At 32.3% G+C, this 27,055-nt stretch overlaps 1 protein-coding gene across 2 annotated transcripts in view; it reads right to left on the reverse strand.

Annotated features, from left to right (window-relative positions):
• Positions 1-27,055, reverse strand: part of LOC125073007 (lateral signaling target protein 2 homolog) — a 61,734-nt gene that overhangs the window by 21,610 nt on the left and 13,069 nt on the right. For both annotated transcript variants that reach the window (XM_047683662.1, XM_047683661.1), the window contains exon 2: positions 14,805-14,945. In XM_047683662.1, coding sequence (XP_047539618.1) covers positions 14,805-14,945 — 141 coding nt within the window. The remainder of the gene's footprint in view (positions 1-14,804; positions 14,946-27,055) is intronic.

Below are 27,055 nucleotides of genomic sequence, written 5' to 3' on the forward strand. Positions count from 1 at the left end.
AGCTGTGTTTCCCCAATAAGTTGCCAGAAGAGAAAATAAACCGACCCGCCGGGCGGAAGGGCCCCCGAACCCTCCCGGTAGTGGCCGCCGGGACCCCACCGTCCGGTCACCAACCGGCACGACGGTCCACACCGGGATTATGCGTGGCCTGGTGGGGCAGCCTCGCGAGCTGGTTAGGAACGCTTGGGCCCCTGTACTCTGCCACGGGCGGCCAGCGGAACAACCGTTTCTACGGGTCTCCCTGACCGGCGGGTCAATATACTTTCCTCCAGCATTGGTTCAACAGCAACATCCACCGGACCAACACTTATCGCGACAATGCGCGCTCGGGCACTGGCTGTACGCCGGCTGATCTCGAAACGCGGCTGCAAGCAGCCACTTCACGAGTGTTTCACCATGCGTACGGTGGTAACAAGCCAGGCGGATGATTGACATCCTACCACCAGATGAGCAGATGGTCGCTCAGATGTCCCTTAGTCGCCTCTTACGACACCCATGGGAGAGAGAGGGGCAGTGAATTGTATTCTTACTCCGTCACTGCACGGATCAAAATATTAACTATTAATAAAAAATAATCTTATAGAACGCCTTAGTCTTATCGTTACGACAATCACAATAACACTATCGAGAGATGAAAGGGTGAGAGCAAAGCCGTAAGCCATGAGGACGAAATTACAAAGAATTATTAATAATAATAATAATTAGTTAAATGTCAAAGTACACGTCAACACTCTTGACATAACAAATGAGTCAGCAACAAGTCAGCGATGCATATGTTGCAATTAATACCGGTGTGCGATTAAACGTACATACTACGTGCACACTTGCGCGACGAAGAGAAGCGAAAGCGATCCCTTTGCATAATTCGATCGGTCACTTTTTTTCATAGAATTTAATTGCAGTTATGATCATATTGCGTCTACAGCCTTCTTGCTATAAGAAAGAACTGTCATCTTTTGTTGTCAACTTTGTACCTAGTAACCTTATTTTCTGGTTCGCTATTATACACTATTTTATATTTTATCGTATTTTCGTTTCAGTGTACTCAACACTTAAGATAGTATAAAATGATTATTACTACGAGTCGCTTTTAATTAAACTATTTATACGCATTAAAACGAATATAAATCTACACTTATTTACTGTCTGTCCCGAGGTACGTCGTACGGGTATAAGAATTCATTCTTTATTCTTTTACAATTCTCCTTAAACTAAATCCAAGGGTCAAAATTGATCGAGCTGCGTAGTGTTTCAGTGACAGCATTTAAAAATAAGATACAATTTGTATTTCAATTAATGAAACCTAACTTTGAAAATATATGAACCCGAACACTTACGAGTCCACTAGAAGTTTTTCGTAATCATTTAATGATAATAACAAATTTTACAACAATAAAGTCATTATAAGGTTAAAAAAAATATATTATCGGACTTTATTTTTACGATGATGCACGCATGGTTTATTACACAATAAATTTTACATACGAGACAACATATTTAACATAAAATATATTGCTTGCTTTCAACGAGTATCATTCATGCGATTTTGTTGAAACCTTGGTATTAAAATTATTTCAAATAAATACACCTCGAAAGAAAGAGATAAACATATTTTTCACAATACGATTGAACAAAAGATACATATAAAAATATAAAACACCTTATTTTATCTCTCTCTAAAGTAGCGTATAATTTTATCATACTATTAATTAATTAGCACGTCTAGACCATAACCTAATGTATCACCGATTCGTCCTTGTTCTAGTTACAAAATTAATAAACGTTTATAATCAATACGTACGAGTATATCTGGAATATTATATTTCAGTAAATATGGAACGAACTATGAAATGCTTATTCCAACGTCAAAAGGAGTTAATAAAAAGTTTTTGAATTTACAAATTCCATAAGATTTGCTAATATTAGCTTTATGCACTACAAACAGTTCTTAACTAATATATCTTTATTTTTAATACTATTCCACATAACTCCTTAATAAAGTATAATACTTATTTTATAAAAGCAGCAAATTTATTAGGAAGGTTACATCAAAGAAATTAAATTCTAAGAGGGCAAAAATTTTTGATGAGGAAATAAAATTAGTATAATAATCAGTATTCTCAGTAAAATATAAAACAGTTTTAATCCAAATACCTTATAGAATCAAATATATTGTGACGCCTGAAAACGACCTGTACTGTATATGCACAAATGACACACACTGCATAAAAATGGGCTTCGTGACGGATTGCAATTCTAAAACAAAGGAGCGTCTATAGTATATATTTTTATTTTCGTTTTCGTTCGTGCTTACACAACTATTAATAAATAAATAAATAAGGAAACATATATACCGTAATTTAAATTGACCAAGTGGACTACCGGATATGTTAAATGTATTTTGACGTATTGAACTAATTTATTATTACTTATTTCTAACAAAAATATTTATAACTAACACTACTAACATAACTTGCATATGCTTAATCCGGCCATAAACAATAAATACCGTAGATCACTTCACGCGATCAATTCACCCAATGATGTAACGTCAATTCAAGGTCAAAGTTGTTTATTTATCATTACTCCTGCCGTTGGAATGGACTTTCGAATAAGAAGTCAGTACTTACATACTTATATAAGGAAGCTGACCGTTCAAATTGAGCTCCTGATCGTAAACTTAAATAACATTTATTATACGTACCTGAAATGAAACAGTTACAAAATAAGTTAAATCAAAACTAAATAAGAAAGGAACTTTTTGAACTGCTTGACAAAGGCCAGGCAATATCGGTCAATAACCCAAACCTGAGCTATATTAGACAATTAATTATTTATCGAAGAATTATTTAGTGATAAACTGAACGTAGAAGTTTTAATTTTAAATTTGAGAAATAAAAAAACCTTTTCTGACCTGCAAATAAAGAAAGTGATAGTGACAGAATATATATTTTATATTCGGTATTCGACATACCAGAGATTTACCGAATGTTCATCCAGTAAATTGCAGTCTTTTCATATTGAATACATAATATATTAACTAATTAATGAAATGTAATATATATACAAACTTTTTTTATTTAAGACTGTATCGTTGCCGGATCATCATTCCGCTACATTTATACTGTACATTATATTAGTTACATCAACTCGGTACATAAGAATCACGTCAATATAAACCCTTTGAAAAAACCTTACGTACCATTGGTATGCAATTGGCATAATTAAAACCACTTCCAACTCTCCGAGAATTAATTAGCCTACAAACCATATATTGCTAGGCATAACGACCACCTCTTAACTTTAACATCATAATACTTCAACATTTCAGTACGGATACTTGTACGTGTTTATAAGTTGTATATTTAACACACGACAATAAGAAGAGACTTATCAGCCAACTTTCGGCAACTAACCATCTGCGTATTACATTTTATAGTAGTACACTATTGCGTGCACACACACAAGTGTCCACAGGGGAAATCCTACACGACCGAAGGCTTTAGGAACGTTCCAAGGCATGAGAGTATAAACATACCTAATTCCAATACTTCGAGCTATTAGTAATCGGTCCGTTGAAAAACCTATAAACATTAGGCCCAGAACTTCATATACATATAACTGAGACTGATCAGTACTATCAAGATAACAATATCAAATTACCGAGTTTTCGACATAACGCATTTTATTAAAAAAAACACATGTATAACCATATCATATAGTAAGTAAACAGAGGGACAGATCCTGTTATTTAATTAATATCTAGAAAGGCGACGGTATTAGATATCAAAGCCAATATAACTGGACTTGGGTCGAAAGTAGAACGGTGAGAATTAAATGAATTCCATTGCCGACACAATATATTAATGCCTACTATATATTTATTTATACAATCATTATTATTTATCGTATTTAGTAACGTTTAACTTTCCAATTGTTCTAAAATGGGATTGGTGTAAGCATTTTTCATACAACGTGCAGATTTTTTACGAGAAAGTATATGAAAATTCAGAGTTGTTTATCTGGGTTATAACCCGCTCAAATTACACTGGCTCGATGCAGGCAATAGCCTTATTAATGTTAAATAATATCGCACCTTAGAACAAAAAAAAATCAAATTACTAAAATCATCGTAATGACTTCAACTATGACAAAAAACAATCGCTTAATCTTGATAAATTTGAAAGCGATCCTGATTGGTAAAGTAACGGAAACAATAAAACCGTTTACGGTTCATTGCATTTTTAGGTTATCCGTCAGCATCAAGTGTAAGAATTAGTACCATTCTAATCGAACAGTTCATCGACTATTCTATTGACTAATTACTATTCCGACAATTTATCGATTTTCATCCAGACTAATAAAAAAAACTTTAAATTTGGAATGATGGTTACAAACAAAATGACTCCCCTTGTACAATTACAAACAATTCCCTACGAACTTTCTTTCAATATAAAAAGAATAACACCAATTGACCCCTCATCATCTCGGTGGACCTTTAACTGTCAGGTCAGCTTGGAATTGTCGACCACTTCTGACAATATAATCACATGTCTGCATCCTTCGCCAATTTAAAGATCGCCGCTGGAAATACATTGTTACACCCTCTACGTATTATATTAAGAAGGATACTCAGCGAGAGAATTTTGCATGTAATGTAGCTCACTATACATATATGTACTCAGTGCATTACGTCATGATTACATCATGTAAATACGTCGAGACGAACATTGCAGTGTGCATTTGTAATGTTACAAATTCGAATACAGCTGTCATCAGTAAGGCCAATTCGTACCACTTGTAATGTAACACATTACATGCTCAGTAATGTTGTATCTCATTGCAAGAATAACTTGATAAATAAATAAGATATACTTAATATCGATTTGCACTTATACTACAAAAAGAAACGTTAACTAAAATAAAATCTCACACGACATCCGTATAAACAAAATAAAGTATAAAAACTTAAAACATTTCCATAAAACGTGTATAAAAACGACTCAGGTAAACTGTAGATGAGAACACTGATTTTCAATTGCCTCCGAGCTCAAATCAACGTTATAAACATGAACGCCAAGTATCAAACACTCGTAGCATAGCATATTATGTAACGCTCAAAGTATTCCCCACCAGAAGCGTACCACTGTAATGCTCACTGATACAGTCTAAAAGTACTCTGATCATAAAAGTGCTTGTAAAGTTTTGATTAATCTAAAAAGGTTAGATTTGTTTTATATTCTAACCGTGTCCAATGACCATGTGATATATCTACACTTAATACACAAAAAAAACAAATAGCACACTTATAAAAAAAAAGTCGAGCCAAAGCTATTTCTTTAGTCAATGGTACTTTTAATTCCGGTCTAAACTAGTTTTGACCGGAAATGAGTTTGTTAAAATTAAGTTTCGACTGTCACACTTACATCGTCATAGAATATCTATTTGTTTACATTAGAGTCTAGGTGATTATCCTTCTTAAGTATGCGCATACAGCAACAGATAAGTTAGTTGTATGCGTCCGATAAATCAGAAATCAATTAGTTTTATGGTCGTACGAAGCCAATTTAAGTTATCTATTCATATACCTAATAACATTTTAATAGGGTCGTGTATTTGCATTAAATATCATTATAAGAGATTAATGATTGTGATACTATCAATACGACTGCCACGTTAGTCGATATAAGGTCGCAGATACAAAGATCTAAGAATCGGTATGAACCCACGTCGGAATTTTTTTGTCAAGATATTTTGAGTAGCAAAACGAAGGTTTGAAATTGTCAGAGTTTACAATCCCACGCTTCGAAAGCACGTAGAGCGGTAAGTCCTGTGCAGAAACTCCCTCTGTCGCCGTATCGGATTGGCCGTTCCATCAGATAACGAGAGTGCACCTGGGTTGACACACACACTTGTGCATTGTACAATTTCCCGTGAAGTTGGCTATTCACTCTTGAGAATGACCGCTATGGACAAAATAGATCTAGAGGATATCAACCACAAGATACGTTTATTATATGCTAAAAACATTTTCCATTAAACTGTACGAATAACATTGCTTTTGAGTACAACTTTGGGATTCTATTTTTAAATATTTTATATTAGACTTACAAAAATACTTTCGGGTTGTCATTCCACCTTATCAATATTAAAGTGAGTGACTAATTAAAATTCCATGAAGTGCTGTCTGAATATTATTTTATTTTTAAATAATTTTTCACATGACGTCATTCGGACTAGACGACATGATGGTGTAGGTAGGCCTTAATCTGTCAATACTTCGCCAACTACGGAATTTAAGATCTTGTTAGGACGGCGGTGTCTTATAATCCTAGAACTATGAACGACTAAGCGATTTGGCAAATCGAATTATTGTATTTCGTATTTTCCGTCAATAAATCACTTTTTCGCCAAGTTCGTAATATTCTATTTCTTTCTCATCAAGCCGAGCTGGCCCAGTGATTAGAACTATGGTTAGAACTGCGAGTTCAAAGCCACTGAATTTTCATGTGCTTAATTTGTGTTCATAATTTTTCTCGAGCTTTGCGGTGAAGGATAACATCGTGAGGAAACCGGCATGTGTCTAATTTAAAAAAATTGTGCCAAATGTATATCCACCAATCCGCATTGGAAAAACGTGGTGGATTAAACTCCAAACCTTCACCTCAAGGGAGAGGAGTCCTTATCCCAGTGGGACATTTATAGGTTACTTTTCTAACCATTCTATTTCGCTCGTCCTTCAAATCTAAAGCGACAATGTAAATTTCTATTTTGCCATAATATAACGGATGACCCAGGCGGGCGAGTACAAAGCCCTAATCCCAAGTCGAACTCCAAGTACATTAAAATTTACCCCATTTGCTTTAATACTTTGCTAATTCCAATACCACTGTGGCATCACATTTAGAAGTTTATAGGACTTCGCTGCGACCTCGTTAAACAGATAACTTTCTTTCTTTTTAACAATAACAGCAATGCCCCATATTATTTAAGGAATTACTAATATTCCTATTTACACCTAGGGAGTAGGGACGATAATTCTCAAGAGGTCAGGATCGATCCTGCGATTTCACATCGCTAGGTCCGTAAACCATTGACGCTATTTGACGCTTAATCCTCTTTCCATATCATTACTCATTCAATTCTATTTGTACATTGAACAATGAAATTAGGCGTTGCATTATACTTATCAAAGAGTTTATCTAAACGCACGAAGAACATGACTCACATTTATTCATAGATAAAAAATTATTTCTGTGAATAAATATCCGTACGGTATTATTGTAATGACGTTTATAAGCGTTTATATGAAGCAATATTTATGAAACGATTTAGGTTTTTCAGGAAATTGTCCGTACGTGTGTTATATACACACTGGAATCTTAAACTTGGCTTTTTTTGTGTATTTGAGAAGCAAATTAAATTATTTTTACCCGCAACAATTCAGGACGGGCAGCTAGTTACTAAGGCTGTAGTACTGTTATCAATAGGTACTTAGACTTTAAATAGTTAAAATAATTTCTATTTTTTTCTCATTGGCACATAACGAGCCGATAAATATTCCGTACATAATATTTAATATACTAGAATTCTTCAGTACGTATTGTCAAGAACCTGGCTGATAATAATAATACAAGTAAACACAAAAAAAATATCGTGACAAATAATTTATTTACGTCCTGTCAATATTTTTCTTTTTAATTTAGATACTAATCTGTTTTGTTATTCTAGGTCAACAGGATATAGCGAAGCAAACCGATTACAAAGATTTTTTATGAAACATATTTACCTCTTTCAAATTAATTCAATTTTTTGACAATATCTGATTCCATTCATCAATTTTAACTATTCTAAGTTTTATATTATTTACTATAAATGTCCGATTGTTCGGCTAAAGCATTCTTCCCTCTTGAGGGTTTTGACTTTATTCCAACAAACCTCACGAATGCGGACTGCAAGACACGTGTAATTTTTATTTGACGCATGCAAGTATTCTCACTATAATTAAATTCACCGCTGAGCACGAGAAAAAAATCATTAGTTGCCAGTTAGTTTTAGGATTTAACGTATGCTAACCACTGGACTGGACATATAAAATTCTAAATTATTACAATATATATACATACAATATAAATATATATAGGTATATTTACAAATATTTTACAAATCATTTTAAAAAAGTTTAAAGAGGCATTCTAACGCAAGCTAAGCATGAACATCAAATGTTACATACGAAGTAGCGAATAGTCTGTTCAGAATTAAAAGGCACAAGTTATTTATTTCCTTATTCCATTATAATTCATATGTTTTCGCTGTTTACTTAAAGCATTTGCAAATTGATACAAGCATCAACATGATCGTTGGCAATCAGATCAAGATTGCTATCTTCCAAACAAATGTATCTTAATAGAACAACAATCATTTTGAATTATCCACAGATAAAAATCTCAAGATTATTTTAACTCTAATTGTTAGTATTAGTCCAACTATGTTTTTTAATACATTATATTTAAATTCGTAATTAATTAACTTATAACAAACGCACTCATTTTAAACTAACTGAGGATAGGACCTTATTGGAATTGGTAATCTCAACTCCCATTATGTTTTAGGGTTTAATAGGATTATAATGCCAATATACTAACTCACACTCACAAACACATACACATACACACACACAAACGCTACATTTTCAATTAATACCCTTATATAAAAGACGAGGATACCCAGTGTATCCGATACCCATTCTACGTAAACTCTGACTAACGAGCGCAATTCTAAATTCACATTTTTCATGTGCAGATAACGATTTGTTTTTAATAATTTATATGATCGACGAAACAATAAAGAAAATATTCTGATTTGTGACGTAATTTCTGTTTGATCTAAATGAGATTATATGCCATATAATCCAATAATGTCTTTACTGGTGGAATGAAATAGAGAGAGAGAATGACTGTTCATAAGAGACTTTGGTAGCGACCAGAGTGGTTTCTTTGACGTCTCGATCATCTTATCTCACTTAGGAATCGTCGATAAAACAAATAAGTAATTTAAAATTTAGTCGTACGCATACTTGCTCTGTACCAGACTTGAAAAAAACAAAAGACGGATAAGAATACGAGCTGAGTCATACACGTATAAAATTACTTTAAACAAAAATATTCTCATTTCTGATAAAGCACTTAGCGCAATAATACTTTTTGATACTCCATCATTATAAGTAAGTACCTAGTAGCCACCTATCCTGACCTCGCACAGGTAAAAGATTGTATCCCACAATATTAATTAATAGTTATAAGATGATTGATTAATGACATAATAATGCAATCAATATCCAAACGATCCATCAGTCCGTGTGTTGGTACTGCACTTGTGCCCAATAAGTGGCGTGTGAGTCATTAAGAAAAGTTATTAGTTTTTTTTTAATCTATTAAATCTTACTAAAACGGAAATCGTATCTTAATGTATGCATGTATCATGCTATATTGTAGCTCATTTCGGACAGAAGCTACTAAGCAAACCTTAAGCCTAAAACGAGAGTGGACAGGTGTACTCACACAGATAGATGAGGCTCGAGTGATGTACTCAGAGAATGAATGAACATTGAATTTATTTGAGGTTTTCTATATTATTTGAATTACAGCGGATATTTGAAAGGAAAGTTAAAGTGTATTTAAGTAGATATAAGTAGCAAAGTGGAATAGTGTCATATTATATTATATAAAGACTAGCTGTGCACGCGACATCTTGCGCGTTTGAATTTATTAAAAAACGCGACTTTATTATTATTTTACATATAATTCTAAAATAAAACTAGCCTAAGTTAGTCCTTATTACATCAGCTATATGCCAGTGAAAGTCCCGTCGAAATCGGTTCAGCCGTTCCAGAGATTAGCCGGAACAAACAGACAGACAGACAAAAATTGTGAAAAATGTTATTTAGGTATATGTACCGTGTATACATACGTATGCATTTAGTAAAACACGGTTATTTTAATATTACAAACAGACACTGCAAATTTGTTATATGTATAGATACATTAAATAAGAACTGTTAGTCCTGCATACTAATAGTAGAGCAATTAGCAAATCGCATAAAATATGTAATATTAAGCTTTGTTTATCTTTACTTTGATTGGAATAGGGTTTAGGTGATGATGAGTATCTCACTGAGAGATATTCTAAAATATTATTGGAAGTAGAAACCAATTGTTTATTGTTAACGATAATATCGTAGACCTATTGACCTACATTAATGAATTTTATTTTATATTCCATACGGAATTTTTCCTAATGGAGAGTTTATCATTTATAATTTTTAATCATCATTTTTAGGTCAAAGGAGTACTAAGTTTGTAAATCTTTATCGCCTTAAATGTTTAAGAAAATTATGATATCAGCCAATATCATTCAATGCGTGAATAATATTATCACCTGATCGAGTTTACGTTAAAATTATTTAGCAAATTATAAAACGCATATAAGATAATAGTTCCCCATCCTGACTTCGAACGGGTAAAATTCATAGTCAACTACCAAACCATAAAACATTTGTTTGCGAAAACTAATATTATGAATGATCTGAACTGAACAAAATTTGGCGCAGAGATATATCGTAGTTTGGAGCAGCACAAAGGTTGTTTTTCATTGCTAACACCCACCCCTTCCCTCTACTCACTCGGACTAAGAGGCAAGGGAAAACTAGTACGTTATAAAATAGAGCTATGTTTTAAATTTCAGCTTTCTAGACTCAGTGATTTTGGTTGTGCTTTGTTAGCCAGTCAAGACTATCAATAGTGTCTCTGGGTTGGTAATTTGGACATATAAATAATAATCGGTCGTGTGTGACAAAATCTCAGACGAACCAATTTTTTTTTTAATATGATATCGGTCGGCGGGCGAATAGGCCACCTGATAGTAAGTGGTCACCACCGCCCATAGACAATGGCGTTGTAAGAAATATTAACCATTCCTTACATCGCCAATGCGCCATCAACCTTGGGAACTATGATGTTACTTTCCTTGTGCCTGTAGTTACACTGGCTCACTCACCCTTCAAACCGGAACACAACAATACTGAGTACTGCTATTTGGCGGTAGAATATCTGATGAGTGTGTGGTACCTACTCAGACGGGCTTGCACAAAGCCCTACCAATTATTTTAATTTATTTCTTGTCATGTACCATTCAAGTAAATCTAAATTAAAAGTAAGTCATAAGAAACTTTAAATTAGTTTAAACTAAAACTATAAAATGGACGTGATTACTTCTATCAGTCAAAACTTAAACAATGTTATCGGAACACCTACAATCTAAAATAACGTAACCATACCAACATAATATAGGTTTATTGGGCTTTATACTTATTATTTATGGAACTAAACTACTCAGAATTTCGTTAATCACGAACACAATGAACAATTCACATGACGTGTGAATATTTAGGTCTTTGATCGAAACACAGAGAGCCGGTTTACATTATGCCGACACCGACGTACGTCTCGTATTAATAATAAAATGGTCACTCTAATTCTACCAATACAGCTGACATTGTAATATTATATTTTGAGGTTGACACAGGTGCACCTGTCAAGTCACCGTAGCTTCAGAAAGCGATGTTTTTTAGTGGGTATTCCGGCGTACCGGGCCGCACTCGACACCGGCGAGTGCCACATACCCCCACTTCCACGTGGGGAAACGCGTAATGCATCTCTCCAGCGATATAAAAAAGGAAGCTCTGTCAACGTCAAAATATAATATGACATTTAAAACAACTAAATACCATCAGGGCATCAGTGTAACTACAGGCACAGGGGACATAACATCTAAGTTCCCAAGGTTTTTGCCACATTAGCGATAAGGCAGGGTAAGTGTTTTATTTAAAAATGAGGTTATATATTGGCTTGATAAAAGAATTTATACACGACATGTGTGAACACAGCCAACAGCCGGTCAGCTACAAAACAGTCGGTCCGATTTAGTGTAAACTGGCTTTTAAAACGTTAACGAAACCGACACACGTTACATATGGGTCAATATGTTACCTTGACCGATTTCTTTTCGGTGAGTTAACCTTGTTTTACTCATCTGTGGTCATTTGTAAATATTATGACGTAATTAAATATATAATAGAATTAATGGATCGCTCTTAATACTATCTTGTGAGCAGAGTTTAGTGCCCTCCAAACCTTTTCCTTAACCCAGCAATGAAACATTAACAGACCGTTATTTTATTATTTACTTTCTTTAATGAATATATTGACAAATTAAAAAGAGTTCGCAACACGCTTTTTATTATACGATAATTAACTCCTTTTTCTACTTTTCGAAGTTTTAATTTCATATTAACAAGCGAAAATATCTTTATCCATCTGTGTGTGCATGTGTGTATGTATGTAACAAAACTTCTAAGCGGTTTGAATAATTCGATGATTTTTTGTGTATATTCGAGTGGGTCCTTGATTGGTTTAGATTGGATCCGGTAGATCGCTGCCCGGCGCTGCGATCGGGGAGTATATAATTCTTATATCACCCTATGGAATATAGGCAGCAAGTATGCACATGTTTAAGTTCATGTAATCGCAATAATATTTTGTTTTACTACGACAACATAACACTATTTAATGATCAGGGATCGCTTTTTCAGGTACCTGAATAAATTAAACTAACCTTGTTTTCTACTACTTAAAATAGTATATAGGACACAAATAAAATCATTTCAAAAGAGGTAAAGCCGCATCGACCGCATGTTTATGTATTTCAATAAAACCGCACATAGATATGATATGATATTACTATCATATGTCACGTGCTGTCAAAGTTATCATATCATATAGTCGATGACCAACTTATCGTATCGACACCGGGTGACACTATATCTTAATTGATTTCATAGTTCTGTTTTGTTAACCGTCTATATTGTTGATAGAGGTGGTTATTATATAGATTGTTAATAAAATGTTATAAATGTAAATGTTAATAAAATGTTTGCGTGAATCAAATCAACATATACTTTATTCAATTAGGCTTTTACAAGCACTTTTGAATCGTCATATTAACTGAAGCTACCATCGGTTCGGACGGTAGATTCTACCGGCAAGACACTCAATAGTTACTCTTTTTCAACATTTAAAAATACAGTTATGTTAGTTAAATACAATTATATATGTATGTGACAGACCGTCACATACAATAAGCTAAGATATATTGGTAATATACGGTTTTACTATACTTTCCTTTGACACGAGTTTAGTGTACTTATCAAAGTTATTTAATTTATACTACTTAGTATTATATTATATTATATAGCCGAGATGGCCCAGTGGTTAGAACGCGTGCATACCGATGATTTCGGGTTCAAACCCAGGCAGGCACCACTGAAATTTCATGTTCTTAATTTGTGTTTATAATTCATCTCGTGCTCGGCGGTGAAGGAAAACATCGTGAGGAAACCTGCATGTGTCTAATTTCAACGAAATTCTGCCACATGTGTATTCCGCCAACCCGCATTGGAGCAGCGTGATGGATGCTCCAAACCTTCTCCTCAAAGGAGAGGAGGCCTTTATCCCAGCAGTGGGACATTTACGGGCTGCTAATGTAATGCTAATATAGTATTATATTTAATCTACTTGGTCAACTTGTATTACGAAATTATATTCTATCGGATCTTCTATTTATTATAAGCTATTATAATATGAAAGGATTTCGTTAGGTACTAGGTCCTTCTCTGCATCGCTAACAACGCGTATACATGACGCAAAACAGTAACAAACAGATAAAAAAACTCAATTTCGCATTAACAATCGCAAACAGATTGAAAGACAAAAAAGTATATATTGCTTGCTTGCCAATATTCTTTAAAGTCAACAATTCTAAATCACGCTATAATTATTTTCTACGACAATTGCTACACATATAAAACCCCCTGCACCTGGTAAGTAATCTTGTACTCCGACAAGTTTTGCTTCACATTAATTATATAGTACACATAAACAATTAGCGATAATAATATTATTATCTATTACGGAACATTATATCGTAAAGTATGTTTGGTTTTATTTGCATGACAACAGATAGCTACTATCTGCGAATGACTCTTCCTAATGATTTGGGAAGGTTAATAAATGCTGATAGATGATGCATTGTGATAACCACACTTGGATTTATTTAAGTACTAGTTGAACCTGCGGCTTTACCCGCGCTATAAAACTTTACCTATATACACACAAAATACCTTCCTCGGGAAAACTGTTCAAATTATACTCACACTAAATGTCATCTAAATCGGTTAAGCGATATAATATTTGTTTAGATATATTTATTGTACACACATAATATACATGAATTGAATAATAAAAATAATACAGCAATTAATAATTTCTAGGTCAATTTACGCGAATTTAATTGATAAAATATAAAAAAAAACTTAATAAAATTTTTAAGTGGAAGCAAATTATTTAATTAAGATATCCGCATTAGTCTAGATCAATAAAATTAGATTAAATAAATCTCAATAGATAACAGGAAAGCTAGGTGAACTTGAAATCTCTTTAAATCGATATAATCGTTAAACGAAATCTTCATCAAATAATTGGTCCGCCATCTTGGGTATTTTGTATTTAGAATGACGTCACACAGTTAACCAAGTTAAAGATAATCTGCTTCTAAGCTTTGCAATATTACACCCGTACTTTACATTGTAAGTTAAATAAAAACTTTTAAATACCTACAACTGTCATATGTATTAATATCATGTCGCTTATGTTGAATATAAACCTTAAACAAAGAATACAATAACAAACCTGCGCGTGCCGTAATTGATTGACAAGAGTGGAACACCTTTCGGGGTCTTTGCGACCGTCGAAAGAATCCAACTCCGCCGCTATCATGTTGAGCGCGTCATCGGCGAAGAAAAACTGCGCTAGAAGTGAACGGTCGTCCCTCTGTAACAAAAGCAAATAAAATAATTTAACTTTATAAGGGTGGAATAAAAACTTAATGGAATTTAAACTGCATCGATCGTTTAGATTTCTATGCAAGCCTATGATATAAATTCAGGTTTTTTTTTATCGTTTGTCACCAGGACCAGTACCAAACTATACCAATGTGCACATAATATTGAAACTTTACTAGATTGCTTTTGCATAATACTTTGCTGACTTGACTATAGAGGCATGCTCTGCCTCGGAGCACTATGATTTCACTCTATATTCATCGCCAGGCATAAAGACTACGTATCACGAGAAATTTTAGTCATACCACGGATTACATATCCCTATGGATCATAGGGATATGTAATCCGTGTACACTAACAGTGTCTATAATAATCAGGGAACCCAAACAGTATCTGAACTATAATCAGTAGAACATCATCAATTCATTTCAAAGCCAAATAAAATAGTTATACTTTATACATTTGATGAGTGAGCCAGTATAATTTCGCAAACGATCGTTACAACTTTAATTTCAAAGCTGCCACGAATGGTTAACAAGATGTATGGTCAACGCCACTTGGAAAGCCTGAGATCTCTGACTACTTGGCCTATATTCTATATATATATATATAAAAAAAAGAAACAAAAAAATTCTAAATCAAACAATCATTTATTTGCTATAATTTCAATAAACGGAAATTACTCAATCGTATAAAAAAAAAACAAGCGGATAAGAAACAGTATATAATTCATAATATTTCCTATACAATTTACTTAACGTTTTTATCAACATATTGAAAGTGTAATATATAAAGATCGTCTAATAAAATTTTAAAATGGCAAACAAAACACGTCGCACAGCCTAAGGTCTAACGAGACAAAATTTTACACAGGAATTCCTTATGGAACGAAGGTGAACACTAAGAAAAGATTTACCAAAACGCATCTCCTAACGATGTTTAATGGGATATGAAAGTCAGTATATTAAATTAATCACTATTGAATTTATATGTAAATACTTTCCGGTAGGATATCCCATCGGTTACATGACTAGTTATATTAAATAAAATATTAGTCTTATAAAAGGACACAAAAAAACTTAAACTCCACGAATACTGACCAAATATGGTAAAAGTAAAAGGTATTTTTGTATCAACGTACACAAAAGAAAACTGGTTTGAAACGTTAAGTCATATGAAAATATTTCATGTTATATAGTTTTTGTAAACAACACCAGCTTTGTAATTAGCCTTGCTTTGGACAAATAGAGCGGAGTGCCGGCTCGATTTTAAGTTCACGGCCTTTGAAATAAAAACTCAATAAATCAAGAAAAAGGTTCTTTAAGTATATGCGAAATAAAATTGTTTGTGCAAAAAGTTTAACGCGTAAAAAGTTTTTATGTGAAAAAAAAAAACACTTTCAAAGTAAATATAAATCCAATAGCAGTACAATCATTACCACAGTTAAATAAGTTTTCCAAGTATCTCTTTATTTTATCGTCGATGACATTGTGTGTAACGGCTTTGCTTATTTCAATGACTATGTTTTTAAACTGATAAGCCTTCCTTGTGATGATAATATTCTGATTAGCATTATTACGTTAATTATATTGTTGTATGTAACAGTATTATGAACACACTAGAAGTATAATTAGAGCAATAATAGCACAGAGTACTTTAAAAAGAAGAGAAATGTACTGATATGTAAATATATAAATTAATTTGAAATACGGTAATTAGTTTGGTATCGTATCCGCAAATAACCTTACCTACTATGAAATCACTAGCGACCCGAGGCGGCTTCACCCGGGTGGAAATTTACTAAAAGAGATGTTGGTATGATAGAAATATTGTATACCCACCCTATAGCACTCAGGAATAATGTAGCTTTCTTACTAGTGATTTTTTTTTTCGTATTGTATTAATTCCGGAGTTGTTTTATTTTATTTTATTTATTTATACAAACAAACAATTTTTACTTCATAATCTTGGTATAGATTTTACCCCACTCCGCTGCTACACGACAACCAGTGACCAAATATTTTTCAACTTGTTTTATTTCGGTTTTAGCGAAGTGAGAGCGATTAGCTGGAATTTAATATCAACGTCCCGGCAAGATAATACACATAGATCGGTCCCCGATATATTGGCAACGAGCCAACTCATCTCGAAGGCTGAATCGTATCGGAAAATGTGTTCAAGCCTCGAAAACATATATCAGATAAAAAACCGCTTAATACTTTTGTTTTGATCGTTACGTTTAAAATATTACGAAGGTACACATAATAAAAAACAAACAGGATTTTGAAACACAACAAGTAACAATTCGAACGGATTATTCAAATTCAAACATATAGAAAAGGAAATATGGATTATAATTTATTTACAAAGATTAATTATTATGAAACTCATATGAGTCACCACGGTAATAAAAATGTATTCCAATACAAACAAATTACAGATTTCATTTCGAAGCCGATCATCGGTTCAACTTTATCAACACGATCTCCAAAAACCAGTTCACAAAAAAAAACAATCATGTTATACAACAACAAAAAAAATGAATATTTTATTATTACGTCCAGCACAAAAACATGTCATTACACGGATAACATGACGTCATTAAAGCATTTTTTTTTCTAAATTGTCTGTATAAGTCCGGTTAAAGAAATCGCCAAAACGTAAACGGACAAAGTCGAAAGGTATTTATTTCACTGTCGCCGATAACGTGAATCGTAAATAGCTGGAGAAAGTTGCATGAAAACACGAGTTGTAAGAGTTAAAGAGAATATAAACCGTAAAGATATGACGCAGTTTTATTAAGATAATAAATCGTAACTACAAAAAAAAAATATTTTTGAACATAATATGACACATATGTTATATTAAATATTTTAATAACAAATATTAAGAAACGGATATACATAATAAGTTTATTAGTTTACCGTCAAATATATTTTTTTTTAAAGTATCAAAATATTTTAAAAGGATAAAGTAGTTATTTATAAAATAAAAACCAGATGTAACATAACATTAAACAGAATGTGTCCATCTCTTACGAGGAAAATACTCTGGGATTCCCTAAGATCAATATTAAATGCGTTGAATATCATAAAACTAATATTTTAATAGGTATATATATATAGGTATTTGACTAGTCCTCACCCGCGGCGTCGCTCATATTTTAGGTGTTAGTCGAATAAGGAACCTATGTGTTTTCTTAGGTTTACATTTTTTATGTTCTTGCTTCATACAAAATTTTAACGAATTCCGTTCAATGGTTTAGCCGTGAAGACTTACAGACAAACAGACAGTCAGAGTTACTTTCTCATTTATAATATTATTAAAGTTTATATACATTTCATAATATTCATATAAGTTTCGTACGTCCGTAATATTTCAACTAATATTTATGTAATGGAGGATAATTTTGAAAGGTTCTAAGATATATAACTAGCTGTTGCCCGCGGCTTTGCTCGCGTGGAAGTTGAATATATTTACAGATTAACTTAAAATATTACGTTAATTTAAGACCTCTTTGTATACCACATTAGTTTATATTTCACCCCTTCGGGTAAGAAACGCTTAAATACGTATTTCTAATAAGTAGCCCAAAAATCAAGTTTCATGTTTCTAACTTAAAAAATTACGAACTTCCATACAAACTTTCAACCTCTATTTACTCTTAGGGGTAGAATTTCCAAAATTTCCTTTTTCCTTAGTGGGTTTTTAATAAATAAAACGATCCAACCAAATTTCATATACCCCAACTGTACAATAATATAACAGTTTACGCTCGGCGATGATGAATCAGTCAGTCAGGACATTTTATTTTATAAGTATGGAAGATAATACTTTGCCGAATCAGAGCTGTCAATCTCGAAGACAAGGCGAGGAGACATTTTAGTGTCTGACATTATAGAGGACAAATGAACAATACCCAGGTCGATTCCCTCAGTTTCATTGGTAATGGATTTGGTTTTATGCAAGCCCGTCTGGTTAGATTACTCATCATATATTCTACCGCCAAACAGCAGTACTCAGTATTTATACTCGGTTTGTAGAATGAGTGAGCCAGTGTAACTACAGGAACAAGGGATATAACATCGTATTTCCCAAGGTTGGCGGCGGATTAGCGATGTAAGGAATGATTAATATTTCTTACAGCGCCCTTGTCTATGGGTGGTGATGACCGCTTTTCATCAGGTAGCCCATGTGCTCGTCCGCCGACCTATATAATATTTAAAAAAAACGGTAATCCGACTCGACCAGTGCCATAAGAAACAATTGCGTTACGTTTTTACTAAAGGCGCGGGATCGCAGAAATGTTAACGTCCAACCGGGACGTTACTGAGATTATCCTGTTAGAAAAAACCCAACATAACCAAATAGTGCAACGACACCCAATATGTTTATATTATTTTGAAGTAGTTAATATATGTATATATACGTATCAACATTAAATATTTTGCTTATGACGGTCCCGTATACGATGAATCGTAAAATGTAAAATGTTTTTGTTATTGTAACAAGATCTGTTACGACTTACGAGTTAATGCGTCAGCTTACTTGATTACGTCATATTTAAGTTTATCTTACTTATATTGTAAAAAGTTCTGTGTTTTTATATCAACGTAATAGAACAGAAAATAATCGGTCCGAGCGTTTGCCAAGCTAATTGACACAGACTTAGTATGAGCATATATTTATAGACACTGTTTTCAAAGTCCTTAATGTTTTCAAAAAATCCTTATTAATCACGATTGATTTTCGGGAGAGGAAAAGTCAAAAAAAAATCCAGTGATGAAGCGATTGTTTGGGGCGATAGCTTCTTCAGCTGCTGTCGAAAGAGTGTTTTCCACTTTTGGAATTGTTCACAGCACATTAGGAAACAGACTGGGACATTTTTTATTGAAATATTATAATAATTATATTGATATCTCAGATTTAAACGACCCTAGTTAGTAACTTAATCATAATTTCTAAATCTGTTTTCTATGTTGATTTCTATAAAAGAAAGTGAAATTAAACATTTCTGGTTAAATCATTGATTTTAATTGAAAACATCATTTGATTTAAATCGCGATTTAAATCAAAATGTTTTATTCATGCCAACCCTGGTAACAAGCCGATCTATCTATCTACCTTACTAATATTATCACTTTCCCCTTTAATAATCTGCAACAGATTTATCAATAAAATGGAAGACAGGGCTACAAAATTGTATCCTGATACTAAAGGTACCGTGTTAAATGAATTACTATACAATAATTAAATATTGTAAACATAACACACTATAATTACAATTCGAAAACAGAGCAGTCATACCCGTATTAGTTGACGTTATTAGTCATCAAACAATTGCTGGGCGTAATTCGCTCTTAGTCCATACACGATAAAGGTGATTTTAATTATATACAATTTGAAATAACGCCTCAAATTGACCTCGACATTGCGTACTCTGATAGAATCAAATGCGTTCAAATCAGATGTTATCACGAAATATGAATCATATCATTAATGGAGTATATATTTGGGTATAGCAGCTAGACAATAGTGCGAAATTGAACTTAAAACCTTAAGCTTATCGATATCGTTGTCTCTTTCTTACCCCACGGAAAGGACGAGAAAGAGATAGAGAGAGAGAGAAGAGCGATCTTAAATTAATAGTGCCAAAAATGTTTTTAATGACATAAACAGTAAAAGTACTTCGACTAATTAAAAAAATACGAAAATATGAACGTTCTTTGTAGAGTAATAAGCTGAAGCATGAAGTTAAGCAATAATTTATAGTTTCGTTTTCATCTTGTGAAGTTTGCGAGGAACACCTAGTATTGACAATTTTTTAGTTGTGTGAATATTTCAAACGAAGAAATTTACCGATGGTTAATTGTCTCTTGTTATGTAAAGTGGATAGAAAATAGAAAAATATATTTACATAAATAAAAGAAAATCTATTGTTTTCAATCAACTATATATACTACTTATGTAATTGAAATGACGAAAAAAAAGTAACATACTAAATGTTTTCTCGTTGGAATCTACACAAAGAAAATTTTAAATAGCCATCGGTGAATTCAACATATTTTTTTTAGAATACAATTATTTACATTTAAGACTCAACATACAAATAATAATTAAAAATAGTTACTCTACAAATCAAAACTCCTAGTAAGGGTAGCCGGAATACTAGCTGCTCAATTAAATCTCAGTAAAAATCTGCTACGATAAAAATGAACCAGTTCTTCTGTCACCAGTGGAGGCAATGAGACGAGATGTTAAGCAACTTAGTGCTGAACCCACTACAGTTTACTATACCACACACTTATGAACCAATCTACAGTTAACCGATAATTTATTATTAAGTATTATACATGTGTATTATTTAAACAAAAGTAAACCAGAGCGCTACAAGAACCTTTATAATTACGGGCATGAGGCGAAAGGACCCGTTCCTTAAAGGGATATTTAGTCAAGGACGCCAATTTTATTAAACGTATTAAAATTACACATACAGTATTTACATTATATAACGATTTAAATATGAGGGTTTGCCATTTCAATAGAACTAATTCTTGACGTCGGATTTAAATAAACCCTTAATCAGGAGGAGGTGGGAATTTTGTTCACATTTATACTTCGGAAAAAAAATACAAGGAAATCATTCGCTGTATACTTTTATTACGGTCAATTTTTTTTTTGCTCCTAAACATAAAAAATAATATTACGGATATTAAAATGTATTTAATGCTTAAAACGTATACGAGAATTAAAACGCATTAAGAGCACCTTATATTATTAAGCATTTCTACATTATAGACCTATAATAATAAATTAATCTATTCAGTAAAGCATAACTTCTAGCATCTATGTATTTATATGAGCCTAGAATAGTCGTAAGTACCAAACATACAGACTAAACATTTATATTATAATAATATCAGTGTGGTTAACGTGATCGTTCCATACCTGTATCACATTTCGCTAACTTTCGAGAAAAAAAACAGTCCATGCTATGGCTTCAGCGTACAATGACCTCATAATTAAGGGCTCCGTCTCCATGACGGTTCAAGGTGCTCCAGGCACGAACATAATGACGTAAATAAGGTCAAAACACTTGTTTTATTATACAAAAAAAAGAAAAAAGTATTCGTTGCTTCATAACCAATCATATTTAATTCCATCTAGCGAATCGCTCAAAGATGATATTCTATTTTGTTATAATTTCAGACATGGTTTCGCTATGATCATTCATCATTGCTTTCCTCCAAGTTGAAACCGAAGGGAATTAGAAGAATTAATACACGATTATTTTTCTACAGTATTTAACTTCACGTGATTGCATATATTTTTACCTACTTACTGCTGTATAGCAATATTTTCAAATAATCTTTACTAATATTAAAAATGCGAAAGTTACCCTGTCTGTTGCTTTTTCACGGCCAATGCCTACAACGCGACCGAAGTCTTGAGCGACAACTATATTATTTATTTAAAATAAATAATATCCTATCCTACTCCACGACTCTCGTAGCGGTTTATAATAACAGTATACAAAGCCGTCATTAAATGTTCTGAAAATTATTAACACAACGTAAACCAAAGACCGTAAGTGCGGCAAACATTCTTACCAAAATACCAAGAGCGCATGACTTATAAAATAACTCGAAAATGTTGATTTTGTTTATCATAAGTACCATACTAATATTATACAGAGAATGCTTTTGAACATAATATTTTCACTGTACAAACTAGATTAGTCCAAAAGAGACTTGGTGTTATTCATAGTGTAATATATTATACTGCCAAACAGCAACACACAATTGTGGGTGTGTGAGCCAGTATAGCTCTGTAATGTATATGTGTCTGTACACAGGGGATACCATCATAGCCCCAAGGTTAGTGGTGAATTAGCCATTAAAGGAGTAAGGTATTATTATTATTATATGAAAATCATATATATATATAGAACAGTTGTTGATAACAACTACGATTACTTTAATAAAACAATCATGTACTGTATCTTCTGATAACGGAGGATATAAATAGGATTTTCATTGTACATTGTAATTTAGATTTAATGTTTGATTTATAATATTTATTTCCTTCTTGAATGCAGTTGAATGAATATCTTTAAAGAATTTTGTAATTAATTCGCTTCTGTCATTTTCATACGTTTCTAGTAATAAATACTATTGTTTTCGTCAAGTTATTATTAAATTCAATGATATTATCAACTAATGTAAAGAAATATGTATGTATTATAAATGTTATATCTGAAGGGAACCAAGAAGTATTCTTTCTTTTATTTGGATTCGTATAATAAAATATAACACAAAATAAATTGCTATTATATATACTGTACAAAGATATAACTTTGTAGCTATACCTATACCATATACAGATTTATTCTCCTGTTACATATAGTACCTAAATGTTCTCTTCGATTGAGAGAGTTTATAGTTCACATTTCATGTTATCTAACACGACATCGGGAATCAAATAATTTAACGTTAGTGATTGATTTCTCAAACAAATGCTACTTATTATATAAACTGTATGATACTAAAATATTCAAAGCAATATCTTGTCGTTGTTTAAGTTTATTTATTTAACATAAATTGCCTTTAAAACTATAAGTATACTTATTATTTGTAGTCGGCGAATAAACAACTTTGACAGAGAATTCAAGTATCGTTGGAACGAGATCATGAATAAAACGTGTGGTATTTATTCATTAGGGATTCATGAAAATGTGACGTTTTGATTTTCGGCGAATTTCTTATCGAAACTTTGAAAGTCAAATAACAGCGTAAAAGTATTCACGCTTAATCATGTTATATTATAAAAAAATATATATATTTATTAGTCACGAACTTTTTCTAGTCTTGTTGATTTTTATTCATTCCATTGATATAGCCTACATATTGAGTAAATTCACTTCATTTAATAAAGAGTATCAAAATAAGAATATTTTCTTTTCATTAAAATGACTATAACAAATAAATACACCAACTGTATACACAAACTAAATAAATAACCTCAGGTTTTTCTAGATCTCGGTCACCCTCTGCTATTAGACTAATGGACCAACTCAATCAGTGATACACACTGCGACACATACGTTTTGTGTATATGTGGTCACTTTACAAAGAGCACACGGGAGCGTCACGTGCACAGCTGGAATACACTTTATAAACACACAATGCATAATAATCGTGTGACAATTTATTCGTCGACATTCAAGGCGCGATGCACAGCGCTATCTCCACAGACTTCGGAATGACTGGAATATTTATTAGCGCTGAGATACCATTGTTAACTATAAACAAAATAAAATAACTTATCGTATGAAACCTTAAAAATTATCTTTTATTTAATTCATGTTGTAAAGTTACTGATTATAAATGTCCCACTGTTGGGCTAAGAACTATTTCTCCTTTTGAGTAGACGGTTTGGAGCTAATTCCATCCACGCTACTCGAATGCGGGTTGGCTGATACACATGTGGCATAATTTCACTTTAATAGAACACATACAAGTTTCCTCACGATGTTTTCCTTCACCACTTAGCAACGAAATTAATTATAAACACAAATTAGGCACATGAAATTGCAGTGGTACTTGCTTGGATATGATCCCACAATCAGCAGTTAAGATTCACGCGTGAATCTCTTTCGTTTAGTAAAAACAATAAAAGTGATATCTGCATTATAGTGTCACAAGCACCAAAACTCAATGGATTGGGTTAACAGATTCATACAATTTGAATATCAGACCGATACATATAAACAGATTAAGTTTAATATAACTTTATCAAAATACCAATACGATACACTTATTAGCCTTTCTGCTACAGTAACATCATTGTACAATAGATGACGCGCGATAAAAGTTATATACGTTTACGTTAACTAGTAACATGTAAAGAAATTATATGTATTATGAGTTATATTTAAAAATTCGAAGTCCCTAACTCTAAAAGGAAGTTAGTTCATAATCTATTACAAAGTATAGATATAATATACTTATTATACAAATCTTGACATCAAAAATAAACATTATAACCTATGGACTATCTCATTGGAACCAAATCCATATTCAAAACATCGAAAATGGCAACTGCTAAACAAACTTAATAATAAATTTATACTCTATTCCAACTATACCAGGAAAAAAAACCAAATAAAGAACATCTGACAGCAAATTGAGGCAATGTCCATGGTGGAGAGCTTGATCTATCTATGATATTCACTATGGATTTGCGAAAAAATGGCGATTTGAACGTCGACGAAACTGTTATAAGAATTTTGGAAGTAAAATTAAAGTAGTAATAAGCGCAATAATATTGTATTATAAATATTAATCATAAACTCTTTATAGTGCAGAGTATAGCTGAGTTATTAGCAAATCGCATGAAAATATAAATAAATATAAATAAATCTAAGGTTTATTTATCATTTTTCCTACTTCCATTGGAATAGGCTATATATGATAAACACGTGACCTTTAGTAAGTTGTACTAACACAGTAAACACAGGCAGATAGATCATTGATTTCTTAGAAATAAACTTAAAATGTACTCTTTAGATAAATATACACTTACCAGAAAATAAAATTAACCAATTAACTAATTTTAATTGCTATAATAATACAGCACATTGATTATAATTACTGGTAAGACTGGTTTCTTAGCCTACACTACTACACGTTTTTACGCCTACACCAAAATGTTATACCTAATTATTTAAAAATAACTAATCAAAACATGTTCTATAAATATCTTATAAGTCAAAACCGCAGTTGTGTCCAACGAACCCTTCTAGAAAACTACAGCCCGCTACTCGCAAGCTAAAATCGTTATTATTCAATAGTACGATTACTAAGTAATTAATTATGATTATATATTCCGATATAAATAAATGAAGTTATATATTGACATGTGAAACATAGTAGAACATTCTTAGGTATTGGCACGGACTTGAGACGTTTTTATAGTAGTACATGTACCTGCGTAAAGATTTGAAACCCAATTGAGTTTTTTATCAGTCTTTTAAGTGCATTATCTCATATCTGGTATTTTCGTATTTAGATTTTTATATTATGTGCCAGGTATAAGCAATGATTTGGTATACGATCAATACGTTTAGTCAAAACTGCCGTCACGACTTCATAACATGTACTCATTTTCGAATTATTTGTTTTGGAGAAAAACATAAATATTTATTTAATTTCACATTATTGTTATAATTGAATAATTATTATATATTTTTTTTAAATTAACAGTCTTATTATTATCTTTACATAAGATCTATTTACTGTTTTTACAGTTCTGGAAAGAGTACAGCTCATCTAGTTATCACCGTTGAGGCATGTCACGATGTCGTTGGCTTTTGCGGCCGATCCATTTGTTTGTAGTTTTCGATCACAGACCATCTGACATGCAACATATCAAGCCCAGTTACATTTTAACAGAGCTGCTTTAATTATAATGTAAATACAATATTACTACTATACTATATATTAATCATTAAATTTAAAATTATACAGTAAATATTATTAAAAAAAAAACACGTTTAAATGACAAAGGTAACAAATACTATTCCTAAAATTAATGATTATTTCTTTGTGTTTGTGGTCACGCGTAAACTACATATTTATTATATTTCAAAAACACGTAAGGTGCTGGTGTGTAGCCTACACTTTAATCAATATTTAGGAAAATTTTCAACCAGTTGAATAGAATAATTTAACGCTCGTGATAAGATAATAAGTTGGTATTATTAACATAATAATACATGAATCATCGCTATATATAAATAGAGAAAGCGAAATTTGCGCAGTTGTAAAAAATAATAACAACGTAAAAAAAAAAAAAAAAGTTGGATGATATTTTTTGCTCTGTCCACACCACCAACTTAGCGAATGACCTTTAAAAATAATATAAATCTACCTTTTAGGATTTCTTTTCGATCCGAATTTAATGAAATCGTGTTTACGTTTTAAGTTATTACGCGTTGGAGAAACTCGTTCAGTATAGACATCATTATTTGTTCTCGAGATAATGCGAAATAAAAAATTACACACACACAGACACATTTATATACGTTAATAATTTCAA

The sequence above is a fragment of the Vanessa atalanta genome, chromosome 23 (assembly GCF_905147765.1).
Source record: "Vanessa atalanta chromosome 23, ilVanAtal1.2, whole genome shotgun sequence".
Classification (NCBI taxonomy): Eukaryota; Metazoa; Arthropoda; class Insecta; order Lepidoptera; family Nymphalidae; genus Vanessa; species Vanessa atalanta.